The sequence below is a fragment of the Diabrotica virgifera genome, chromosome 6, assembly GCF_917563875.1.
Source record: "Diabrotica virgifera virgifera chromosome 6, PGI_DIABVI_V3a".
NCBI lineage: Eukaryota > Metazoa > Arthropoda > Insecta > Coleoptera > Chrysomelidae > Diabrotica > Diabrotica virgifera.
In genome coordinates, this window is record NC_065448.1 from 27,193,724 (window position 1) to 27,207,356 (window position 13,633).

Here is a 13,633-nt window from a genome sequence, read left to right on the forward strand (position 1 = left end):
TATTGTTTTTGATAGTATAAACGTCACTGTCAGTGTCAGTGACGCACTGTTGCCTCACTTTTGAAAGTTCGTAGAACTTTCGGAATCTTGGACCGCATTTTTGTTGCTACCTGTTGATCGCTACTGTATCACCTTAAGGCAAAAGTTGGTAGCAATGAGAGAATTCATGATAATAATTTATTAATTTCGGGAACAGTTTGTTGCAATGAATTGCAGTATATAAAATTATACATATTTTGTAACTTATCCCATCTTCCGAAAATATTTGGATCAGCATATAAAACTTTTAATTCATTTCTTTAGTTGTCTATTTGATTAAAGAATGATGCATAGTTCATAGTTTTAATACACTTGTCTAATAGATACTTTGAAAATTCTTTGGCGTAACTTTTAAATGTTTGCAAAGCTTCAAAAATTTGCAAATCTTCAAAATTTGAAAAAAAGGAGTATCTATTTGCACAAATAATAATAGTATCAAAAATTTCAAAATATACTTGTTTTTCGAGATCTGTGCCATACTTTTGTATTTTTTGGGGGTGTTCGGAAATATCAAGCGAATCCAAAACGTCACTGCGTATATTATATTGAAAATTACTATCTCTGAGATTTTTTACCAGCTTTGTTATTCTATTTTTGGAATAAATAATGTCAGTTGACTGATTTTCAACAACATTGAATATCACATCAGTTTGGGTAAACACTTTCTTAAAAATATGTAAAAAAATATTAAAAGAATAATCATTTAGTAAAGTTTTCAAACCGATTGTTTCACGAATCGAGATAATATCATCACTTGCAAAACTGTCGCCTTTTTTAATAAAATAAAATTAAAAACTTCCAAAAGCTGTTTACGAAAATCTGCTACAGTGAAAACTAACCGAGATTTAAAATTCCAAAAGCTACTTTATTTCATAATTAATTTCATCCCGAGCGCACTTTAGATTTACGTGGCTTGCCTGCTGCTGTGTCTACCTATCACCGATCGGCAGATTGTTTATGTGCCGGACCCTGCCATTCAAATACGGGTGAAATTATGGTGAAATGTATAATTGGTTGTCTAATATTCCACAGCGCAGCGCTTCAAATCGTAGATCTAGGGACGGCTTGCCGTCGAAGCGAAGCTGATCTTATAAAAAAGAATTCATACAATCGCAATCGGATGCATGGCTGGGATTATTAATTTGAAAAGTTTCTTACGCGTAGGGATCACGTAACGTATCGGATTGATCGAATTCTTTTAAAAACAATGAATTAAATTTAGTCTGTATTATCTCACAGATTTTTTTTATTTTACAGAAACAAATATCATCAACTCTGGATTAAATTAAATATTTAGAAAATCTACAATGTGTCCATAATGTGTGGGTCGGCACTGCCGACCCTGATCGGCCGCCACTGTCCATCTGGCCCTGGCTCTTGTTGGTTTTTAGATTACAAATCTCTTCTTAGATTGTTGAAATACTGATATGAAGATCATTTATGCTGATATCATTTAAGTATAAAGATTCAACTGCCTGGCAATACTTTGTCGAGTAAACAGTTTTAACACTAGAACGTCGGGCTTAGCTTACCTACCTAGAAAGCAGGAAGGGATCATTTTGACCCCACGTTCTTTAATCAATTAAAACTCAGTTTAAAGAAATTAAATCTACTCTAGACGATAGAATCTGATTTTATTTGTTACTTTCATTGTTTAACACATTCGCTGCCTATCAAAAACATTCGGAACACCATACAGTTTGCAGTTTTTGATATTTGCCACACATTGCCTTGTTACAGCCGCGGCAATGATTGGAAGTATGATTTTCTTCAAAATATTTTCAACTGATATTTTTGTCGTTTATGGATAGTAACAGTGATAGTTGTTGGTAGACCTGGTGTTGCTAGGCGTAGTTCCAGATTTCGGGAGGCAAGGAATGGGGCCCATAATTCTTCACACAGCCGAAGAATAAACTTACAAAGACTGAGTCTACTTCTAGTTATTTCTTTATAAATAATCCATGCATTTATTGCTTCCAAGTCAAGAGTATTATAAAACACGTACATAGGCCATCGTCTTGAAGTTACTTTTGTAGTATAAAGATGCGTCATTTGGTCCTCTACACCCACAATTGTATCTTTGTGTTCACCAACAATTTCATCTTTATTACGTACATGATAAGTACCAGTATAAGGGTAACCATTTACAATAAACACACATAAATATAATTTTACCCATTCGACAGGAATTTGAAAGAAAGGCTCGTCGAATTTCCCAGAAAACCATAATAACTTACACATGGCCAATTTGGCCCCTTTAGACTTCTATGGTAGATTTGTTAGAAAAACCATTTAATAAATTTAGTAAACAATATTTTTTTGTGTTAAATAAGTCTTTGTATCAAAATATTAAAAGTCATAAAATATGAAATTATTATTACCTCAAATAAAAAAACTACAATAACTTCAAATCGCAACAGGGGCCAAATAGGCCCCTCCGGCTTTCTAGTGTTAAAATAATCTGCAAATATATTTGGAAGATCAGGCCCCAGTTGGCAACTCACCTCATTGTAAAACATTTTAGATGGTAAATCATTAGATTTTCGTTGTGAGTTGACATAGGACCAGAATTTTTTCACATTACTCTCATTGACAATAGCATTTTTCGAGCTGGACACAAATTCATTGTAACAAGTTTTAGATAGGACTTTACATTGTGATCTTGTGATTAACACATTGGCTGCCACAAGGATCACCGGCGATCCTAACTAACAGATTACAATTGTGCCATTAGGATCACCGGTGTTACTTGTGCGTATTTAACTTTCAGAATTATTATAACGGTCGGCACTGTGAGGACGCTCAACTAGTTTTACTGTGGCACACTAGGAACCCATACTAGCTTACGTTATTTTGTTAGGCGCGATAATGTCGTAAATAGCTTGTAACGACAGTTGATAATAAGGCGTTGTAGAAACGATAAGTGGCATTCATTATCAAGTTTTTCTACGGAATTAGCAGTTTTTTTGGTGAATTTGAAATTATATGAAGTAAGTATATGTAGTTTATTCGTTTTAAAATCTTGTTGCTTGAATATTTGTAAGGATAAACAAAATATTACAGTATTTATTTTACATAACCTCAAATGTTTTTGCTTACATTTAATTAATGAAAAATGGTGATAGTAAAGTTACTTTTTTTAATTGGAATTTGTCTTTTAGATCATGGATAATTTACCAAGTACAAGTAAAATGCAGCGTCTGCCAAATAAAAATAAAAAGTTGACAGAGGCGGAGTTGCTCAAATTGTTAGAGGAGGATTCTGATGAATGTGTGTTATCCGGTTCAGAGTACAACCCGAGTGACGAAGAAGAACCTGATATAGAAGATGAATCTAACAGTGATTCAAGCTTATTAGATGAAAATGCACGACAATCGGTAAAATCTAACGACCAGCAAAATAATGACGATGAATGGTACGAAGTTGACTGTACTCATTTACGTCTCGATATACAGTTTCCTGGTAATGAATCATATGTCTATGATGATAGGTATCCTCAAAATAGAACCGAACTAACTCCTTTTCATGTATACAGGAAACTGATCGATGATGAAATTTTACAACTTATTGTAGAGGAGACTAACAGAAATGCTGCGCAAGTAAAAAATGCACAACGTTATAGCAGATCATCCAGAATTCATGCATGGAAACCTACCAATAAAGAAGAAATTTTAAAATTTTTGGGTTGTGTTATGTATATGGGAGTTGTCAAGCTTCCCAAAATTGCTGATTATTGGAGTAAGTCACCATTGTATAATTTTACTTTTATTTCTTCTGTAATGACTAGAAACAGATTTCAGCTTCTTTTGAGATTCTTGCATTTTGCTGATAACGCGGCTGCTTTACCAAACGATCGTTGCCAAAAAATTAGAAAATTATTTGAAATGACACAATTACGTTTTGCCCAACAATGTAATCCTGGCTCAATACTAGTTGTTGATGAAAGTATGATTCCCTTTCGAGGAAGACTACTTTTCAAACAATATATACCTTCAAAGCGTCACCGCTATGGCTTGAAACTGTTTAAATTATGTAATCCTGCAGGTTATACTCTAAAAATGATTATGTATACCGGAAAAATGGCTAATAAAGGGCAGGATTTATCGGGAAAAATTGTACTAGATTTAGCAAACGACTATCTACACAAAGGAAGAGTTTTAATAACAGATAATTACTATACGTCTGTGCCTTTAGCAAAACAATTATTAGATGCTAATAGTCACTTATTAGGGACACTACGTAAAAATAGAAAATATATTCCAGAAGATATACTTTCCGCAAAATTAAAAAAAGGAGAGATAATTGGAAAGGAACATCGTGATGGCATTGTAATAGGCAAATGGCACGATAAACGTGATGTCCTCTTCTTGACGACCAGACATGGACTCGACATGAAAGAGACAGGTAAACATAAGAAAGATGGTGTAGCTATAATTAAACCTGAAGCAATTATAGACTACAACAAAGGAAAAGATGGTGTTGATGTCTCAGATCAACTCGCAAGCTATTTCTCACCTCTGAGAAAAAGTGTTCGCTGGTACCATAAAGCTGCAATTGAAGTTTTATTGAATACGGCTGTCATCAATAGTTTGATAATATATAATTCCTTCAACACACCAAAACAACAAGTTATCTCATTTCGGGAAATGCTAATCCTAAGTTTAGTCAATTACAGTCCGATGCCTGAGCCTATTACTACTGTAAAGCATATGCTTGTTACAGTTGACGCCAAAACTACAAACAATAGGAAGAAGGGAAAACGTTGTAACCAATGTTACACTGAAACAGTTGCAACAAAAGGCAGCAAAGAAGCTCAAAAGAAACCCAAACTTGTTTCTTCATTTTGTAATGTTTGTGAAAAATTTTACTGTGCGACATCATTCATCATCATCATCCAGCCTCAAAAGTCCACTGCTGAACATAGGCCTCCTCCCCTCGTTTCCAACCCCATCTATCCTGCGCCGCCCTCATCCAGTTTTTATTTACCTTTCTTAAGTCGTCAGTCCATCTTGTAGGCGGTCGACCGACGCTTCTCTTGTCTTCTCTTGGCCTCCATTCCAATAACCTCTTCGTCCATCGCCCATCTGTCATTCTGGCTACGTGTCCTGCCCATCTCCACTTCAACCTGGCTATCCTCTCGATGACGTCAGTCACCTTTGTTCTTCTCCTGATTTCTTCGTTTCTGATTTTGTCTCGCAGAGTTATTCCTAACATTGACCGCTCCATTCTTCTCTGCGTGACTCTTAGTTTGGTAGCCGAGGCTTTAGTTAAGGTAAGTGTTTCTGATCCGTACGTCAAGACTGGGAGGACGCACTGATCGAATACCTTTCTCTTTAGACATGTGGGTAACTCACTTTTAAAAATTTCTCTCAGTTTTCCAAATGCTGCCCACCCAAGACCGATTCTTCTCTTCAGCTCATGAGTCTGGTTATCCCTGCCAATCGTAATTTCATGTCCCAGGTATTTATATCTATCTACGAGTTCTATTTCCTTCCCACCAATACTGATGTTCTGGTTGGGTACCAAATTTGTCATTATTTTTGTTTTCGAGATGTTTATATTTAAACCTACATTTTCTGTAGCTACAACGAGTTCTTGTACCATCTCTCTTGCCATACCTAGATCCTCAGCTACTATGACTATATCATCGGCGAAACGTAAGTTGTTTAGGTATTCTCCATCTATTTTTATTCCCTTTGTCATCCAATCCAAACTCTTGAAAGCATGTTCTAAGACCGTATTAAAAAGTTTAGGTGACATTGGGTCTCCTTGTCTAATCCCCCGTTCTATTTTTATGCGATTACTGTTAGTATGTAATTTGACAGTGGTTGTTGCCTGTAAGTATATTTTGTGTAATAATTTTGTATACCTATAATCTAGCCTGCATTCTTTAAGCGCCTGTAATATTTTGCTAAGTTCAACTGTGTCAAAGGCTTTATGAAAATCGATAAAAAGTAGAACTAGGGGTTTATTGTATTCCACTACTTTCTCTATCAGGGTTTTTATACTTTGTAGATGGTCATTTGTTCCGTAATTTTTTCGGAATCCTGCCTGTTCTCTTGGTTGATAAGTCTCTAACTTTCTATCCATTCTCTTAACTATTATTCGCGTAAATAACTTATATAAATGGCTGAGGAGGCTAATCGGTCTGTAATTCTCTAAATTGGCTTGTGTCTCCTGCTTTGTGTAATAGAATCATAGTAGCGTTGTTCCAGTCTGTTGGAATATTGGCGTTGTGAAGGCAGATATTGAAAAGTTGTTTAATTTTTTCAAGTAGTATATTTCCTCCAATTTTTAGTGCTTCTGATACTATTCCATCTTCACCTGGGGTTCGATTATTTTTCATTTTCTTGAGAGCCTCTTTGATTTCTGATTTTGTTATATCGGGCATTAAATCCGATCCTTGATTTAATACCCCAGATTTTACTGTAATTGGAGGTTGCGCATTGTCATCTTTTTTTCTTGATTTGTATAACTCTGTGTAGAACTCTTCGACTATTGTTAATATTTCATCTCTGTTTGTAGTTTCTTTTCCAGTTCTGTTTCTTAGTTTGTTGATTTCTATCTTTCCTTTTTGTACGCTTACGTTCTTCAAAACTTTCATGTTCTTATTTTGCTCTATTGCTTGTTTTGTTTTTTCTACATTGTAGTTTCTTATGTCTTTTCTTATTGACTTTGTGATAGTCTTATTTATTTGATTTAGCGCTTCTTTGCTGGAACTTGTATCTCCTTTCATCTGTCGTCTTAGTTCTATAAGGGTTTTAGTAGGTTGACTTAGTTTTTCATCTTTTTGGTTTGTTGGACAGTATTTAGTTTGAGCCTGTTGTATTGTGGTGATTATTTGCTTGTTCAGTATATTAATGTCTGTTGTTGTTGTATCTTTCAATGTATCATTAATATATTTTTCGAACTCCTGAATATTAGTTGGTTTTACCCATTTCTTTGTGTGTTTCTTATTTATCATTTTGAGTCTTTCCTTTTCGATCGATATCGTTATTTTAGCTCTTACTAACCTGTGATCACTGCTTGTGCTGAACTGGTTTAACACATTTACGTCTTTAAATAATTCTTTTTTATTTGTTAAGAAATAGTCGATTTCGTTCCTTGTTTTTCCATCTGGACTTTCCCAGGTCCATCTTCTGTGTTTTTTCTTTTTAAAGAAGCTGTTCATTTGATAGAGATTGTTTTCCAAAAGAAAAGTTAACAGTTGTTTGCCTCTATCATTTCTGCCTTCGCTTCCAAAATTTCCCAATATTATTTCAGAGGGGTCTTCCTTGGTACCTATTTTGGCGTTGAAATCACCGCCTATTATTAAGAAGTGGCCAGGATTTTCCTTGATTGCACAGGATATTTGGTCGTAGAATATTTGGACTTCTTCATCTGAATGGCCTGTAGTAGGTGCGTATACTTGAATGAACTTTAGGATATATCTGGTGCTCATTTTGATGTTTAAGTAGACCACCCTTGTTGATATTTGGTTTATTGACACAATTCTGTTCGCAATTCTTTTGTGAACAAAGAAGCCGACTCCTCCGACTGTCGATTCCTCTTCTCCTTTGTAGTACCACAGATGGCCTGATGGGAGTGAGATAAGATTCTCTCCTTTTTTTCTAACTTCGCTGATACCCACAATATCCCAATTCACTTTTGAAAGTTCTTCCTCCATTTCTTCGAACCTTTCTTCGGTAGAGAGCGACCGAGCATTATATGTGGCGATGTTGAGGTTTATATTTTTGACGCACTTTGAATAGGGTTGGTTTACACTGGTCGGGTTTGTGGCATTTAAACACCGTGCTTGCCTTGCATGTTGGTGAGTATTCATATTTATTCCCACGAGTAGCTGGGGATCGTTGTCGATTCCTGTAGAGCCCCGCGTACAGGAACAAGGCTAATTTTCAATGGGATTTCGCCCGGTGTCCCAAGAGCATCGTTAGCGGCCGCGTGACGTGCGACCATTCAGTTTTTAGCACGATAGCTTCCACCTTAACTTACGGATTTTTTGCATCTGGTTTTCTCCATATTTTGTTGGGTAAGATGGGGAGGGAAAAAGGTGTATATGGGAAGAATCTGTAGTAGAAAGAAATATAGTGACCCGTCTGCCTTCGGAAACCTAATCGCCATTCGGGGTCGGAAAAAAACAAGAGTTAGCCAAGAGAGGCTGATAGAAAAGATTAAAGACATTTCACTCAAGACAAGTTGAAGAAGAGTAAAATGTGAAGGCCCTTATGATCCGCCAGGTGCGTTTCATAAGCGTATGAGTATTGGTACGCTTTGTGTTCCCGCTCATACTTCGGGGTGTTGACTACAGACTGTATGGCTCGTCCAGCATGCCATAGCATGGAGGATAAGGTTCACGTAAATTTTACTATGTAGACACCCTAAACTCCATGGTCTGACAGAATGTGCGACATGTTTCACATGGTGCGACATGTTTCACTAAAAAGCATTAAGTTGTTCACGATCACCGGTGATACTAGTGGCACATACGTGTGTAATATGTTAGTGCAGTGCCATTAGGATCACCCGTGATCTTGCTATTTTTTTCAAAAAAATTTGTAAGAATGTAAACTTACATTGTATTATTAACCATTTGTATGAATAAATATTGTTTTGTAAGCATTTTTCACTTTGGCACCTGGTGAACGTACCTAACACTCTTATGGTGGCAGCCAATGTGTTAAGAAAATCACTCAACTTGGACAACAGGTTTAGGAAATTAGAGACATCTAACATGTCCCATTTTTAACGTGGTGCGTTAATTTTGCTGCTTAGTGTATTATAGTCAGTTTGATTTTTAGGTTGTCTCCAAGAGAACAAAATAGAGATGATGGAGACACTAACTGAACATTCATCACATGAAGAAAATTATATTAATCAACATGCGGAAGGAAAAACATTAAATAAAAATGTTAGAGTTGTGACTGGAAAAAAACCTTACAAGTGTGAAATTTGTTTTAAGCAGTTTAGTGTAGCAGGTAGTTTGAAAACACATTTGAAAGTGCATACTGGAGAAAGACCTCACAAGTGTGAAATTTGTTTTAAGCAGTTTACTAACACAAGTAATTTGAAAGTGCATTTGAGAGTGCACACTGGAGAAAAACCTCACAAGTGTGAAATTTGTTTTCAGCATTTTAGTCGAGCACATCATTTAAAATCACATTTGATGAGTCACACTGGAGAAAAACCTCATAAGTGTGAAATTTGTTTTAAGCAGCTTAGTCGAGTAGAATATTTGAATGGCCATTTGAGAGCGCACACTGGAGAAAAACCTCACAAGTGTGAAATTTGTTTTAAGCGGTTTAGTTATAAAAGTAATTTAAAAACACATTTAAGATTGCACACTGGAGAAAAGCCTTACAAGTGTGAAGTTTGTTTTAAACAGTTTACTCATAAAATTTCTTTGGATGAACATACGAAAGGTCACACTGGAGAAAAGCCTTACAAGTGTGAAATTTGTTTGAAGCAGTTTTCTCAGAAGGTTCATTTAAATAGTCATTTAATATTACACACTGGAGAAAATCCTTATAAATGTGAAATTTGTTGTAAGCAGTTTACTAGAACAGATAATTTGAAAAAACACTTGAGATTGCACACTGGAGAAAAACCTCACAAGTGTGAAATTTGTTTTCAGCATTTTAGTCGAGCACATCATTTAAAATCACATTTGATGAGTCACACTGGAGAAAAACCTCATAAGTGTGAAATTTGTTTTAAGCAGTTTAGTCGAGTAGATCATTTGAATGGCCATTTGAGAGTGCACACGGGAGAAAAACCTCACAAGTGTGAAATTTGTTTTAAGCAGTTTAGTTATAAAAGTAATTTAAAACAACATTTAAGATTGCACACTGGAGAAAAGCCTTACAAGTGTGAAGTTTGTTTTAAACAGTTTACTCATAAAATTTCTTTGGATGAACATAGTCGAGTAGATCATTTGAATGGCCATTTGAGAGCGCACACGGGAGAAAAACCTCACAAGTGTGAAATTTGTTTTAAGCAGTTTAGTTATAAAAGTAATTTAAAACCACATTTAAGATTGCACACTGGAGAAAAGCCTTACAAGTGTGAAATTTGTTTGAAGCAGTTTTCTCAGAAGGTTAATTTAAATAATCATTTAATATTACACACTGGAGAAAATCCTTATAAATGTGAAATTTGTTTTAAGCAGTTTACTAGAACAGATAATTTGAAAAAACATTTGAGATTGCACACTGGAGAAAAACCTCACAAGTGTGAAATTTGTTCTAAACAATTTAGTGAAGCAGGAACTTTAAAAGGACATTTGAGAGTTCACACTGGGGAAAAACCTCACAAGTGTGAAATTTGTTTGAAGAGGTTTACCAACTCAGGGGATTTGAAAAGACATTTGAGAGTGCATACTGGAGAAAAGCCTTACAAGTGCGAAATCTGTTTTAAGCAGTTTAGTGAAGCAAGTACTTTAAGAACACATTTGAGAGTGCACACTGGGGAAAAGCCTTACAAGTGTGAAATTGAATCGGTGAGTGAAAGAACAATATAAACGCCAAAAACGACATTTTGAACTAGATAGCCAAAATACGTTTAATAGGTTAATGCATCACTGGGCAAAAGAACAGTATAAACACAACTCTCTGCGATTCAATATCGACATAGTCCATTCGGGTTAGACGAATAACAGGCCTAACCTTGCATTAGGAGCTGCCCCAAATTTTATTTTTTTAATCTTTAGGGGGGTCAATAGTAGTGTAAATTTAAAATCTCGACTGAATTCCGCCATTGCGTTAGCCGCCATCTTGATTTTAAACGAGAACCGTTTTTGCTCAATATCTCCGCCATTTTCAACTTTCCGACAAAAAGTATAACAACCAAAATTGTTGAAAATGTAATTTTCTATCATTTCTAGTTTTACAGTTTTTTCGTGCCATCGATATTTTCCGAGTTATAGCGGAAAATAGTGACAGTTATATATAAATAGAGCATAATTATTGAATTATCTCGTTTATTGTTAGTTTTACCACAAAAATGTTCCTATACAAAAATAGAGAGAATTGAATTCTACACAATTTTAGTTTCTTTAATTTTTTTGCTAAAGTTAATATTTAAGGTAGTATGTATGCGATAATGGCGCGAGCGTAAGACCTGATTGATTTTGTAGCAATTGTTTTTGTTCAATATCTACGCCATTTTCAACTTAAATTGTTCCAAATATGATTTCCTACAATTTCTTTTTAACAATGTTTTTCATGCGGTTGATATTTTCCGAGTTAAGTGGGAAAATAGTAAAAAGTGGTGGGGGAGCATAATTACTGAATTGAATCTTTTTTCCGAGCTGCCCCAAATTCTATCCTTTAGGGGAGATCAATAGTAGTGTAAATTTAAAATCTCGACTGAATTCCGCGGTTGCATTAGCCGCCATATTGATTTTAAAGGAGAACCGTTGTTGCTGAATATCTCCGCCATTTTCAACTTTTCGACAAAAACGGTAGGAACTAAAATTGTTGGAAACGCAATTTCCTACAATTTCTTTTCCACAATTTTTTTATGCGATCAATATTCTCCGAGTTAAGGAGGAAAATAGTGGAAGCGGAGGGGAAGCATAATTATTGAATTGTCTCATTTATTATTAACTTTACGACATAATTGTACATAAACAAAAATAAAGAGAATTATATTTTATACAATTTTTGAAACTTCCAATGACACACCAACCAAACTAAGTACATAAAAGACATAAATAATAACTTATATGCATTAAGTTCACTTAATTTTATTAACTAGCTGGTTTTATTGGTTGAATTTGTCTGTCGATAATTAAGTTTCATGTCAGCTAACATATTTTAATATTTCAACAATTTTTTTTTAATTTTGGACCCCGTTGGGGGGAATTTTCCCATCCCCCCTCTTAGACCCGCCACTGGTTCTCTCGAAACATTGTAGTACATTGTAATTGCAACAATTTCAGTCCTTACACTTTTTGTCGAAAAGTTGAAAATGGGGAAGATATTGAACAAAAACAATTGCTTTAAAATCAATCGGGTCTTACGCTCGCGCCTTTTCCGCATACGTACTACCTTAAATATTAATTTTATCAAAAAAATGAAAGAGATCCAAATTGTAGAAAATTTAATCCTCTTCATTTTTGTATAGGTTAAAATTTGTTGTAAAAGTAATAATAAATGAGATAATTCAATAAATCAATAATTATGCTTTAACTGTCACTGTTTTTTCCCCATAACTCGGAAAATGTGGACCGCACGAAAAAAATTATAATGAACGAAATTATGTAAAATCACATTTTCAACAATCAGTTTCTATATTTTTTGTCGAAAAGTTGAAAATGGCGGAGATATTGAGCAAAAACGGTTCTCGTTTAAAATCAAGATGGCGGCTAATGCAACGGTCACATTCAGTCGAGATTTTAAATTTATACTACTATTGACCCCCCCTAAAGATTAGAAAAATAAAATTTGGGGCAGCTTCTAATGCAAGGTCAAATGGTATCCCGACTGGGCTAACAGGGCAATTTGGTAGATGAGTGAAAGAATCGTATACGTGCAACGCTTAATACTGTTCTTTCGCTGCTTTTACTATTCATTCACTCGATGGTATTTAGTACGTCGTCGCGCGCCACTCGTAATCAGGGCCTAGATTCCGTGCACTGTAGATATTTACATGTCGCCTTCTATCGATATTTGAATATCAAAATATTTGAATTTTTAGCTTAAATTGAATTATTTTCTAGTTTTGCTAGGTTATACTCTAATTGATAAACTAGAGCAAAACTAGAAAATAATTCAATTAAAGCTAAAAATTCATATATTTTCGTATTCAAATATCGTTAGAAAGCGACATGTAGATATCTACCGTGCACGGAATCTAGGCCCAGGATTCATTTAGTGATTGACAGTCAAATGTTAACAATCTTGCATCCCATGCATTGTTAATAAATATTTCTAAACAAAACCAATAAATGTAGTTTCAGAATTATGTTTTTTTGTAATTGAGTGAAAGAACAGTACATGTACATGATATATTTTTGCAAATATCTTTTTTCTGGACTTTGTTTTAATAAATTTTATTTGGCCATTTAATAAATAAGCACAAAAGCTAATTTGTTTGACGCAGTTTTCCCAGAATAGTCAATAGGGAAATTGCAGATTTTTTTTATTAAATAATAACGTTCAGTTTTGTATAAAAATGAGATTTCCAAAATTTCACGCTTCAAAAGCTCATAATAACTTAGAAGTACAAATTTAAACTCTTTTGTATTTTAAAATAGTTCAAACGACCTTTCACATAGTTTAACTATATGGTTCCGTTTATGGTTATATTATAGTAAAATAACTAGACTTCGGTTTAGCTAAGGTATTTAATAATAAATCAATTGGTTACAAGTTAGATTACAATGTGGGTAGATTCTAGGTTACCCCCTTGCTTGCAACTGCCTCCTGTCAATGCTGCCTTGACACCCTGTGAAGTTAGTTACATCAAGTTATAGGCAGTCTCTACCTAAATAAGATATACAATACACGTTCTTATTATTTTTTACAGTGTATTTAAGAATTAATACCTATTTAAAAACCTAAACTTAACTTAATTATGACATATGTAGAAATGC

At 34.6% G+C, this 13,633-nt stretch overlaps 1 protein-coding gene across 4 annotated transcripts in view; it reads left to right on the forward strand.

The window, feature by feature from the left end:
- The window catches only part of LOC126887392 (zinc finger protein 235-like), a 72,027-nt gene that overhangs the window by 13,598 nt on the left and 44,796 nt on the right, over nt 1-13,633 (forward strand). For 2 of the 4 annotated variants that reach the window (XM_050654893.1, XM_050654892.1), the window contains one exon: nt 8,838-12,105. The exons of 1 other annotated variant lie outside the window; for it this stretch is intronic. In XM_050654893.1, the coding sequence (XP_050510850.1) occupies nt 8,838-10,555 (1,718 nt within the window). In that variant the 3' untranslated portion in view covers nt 10,556-12,105. Of the gene's footprint in view, nt 1-1,296; nt 5,826-8,837; nt 12,106-13,633 lie in introns of those variants that run through there. One more of the 4 variants, XM_050654894.1, reaches the window with a different exon arrangement.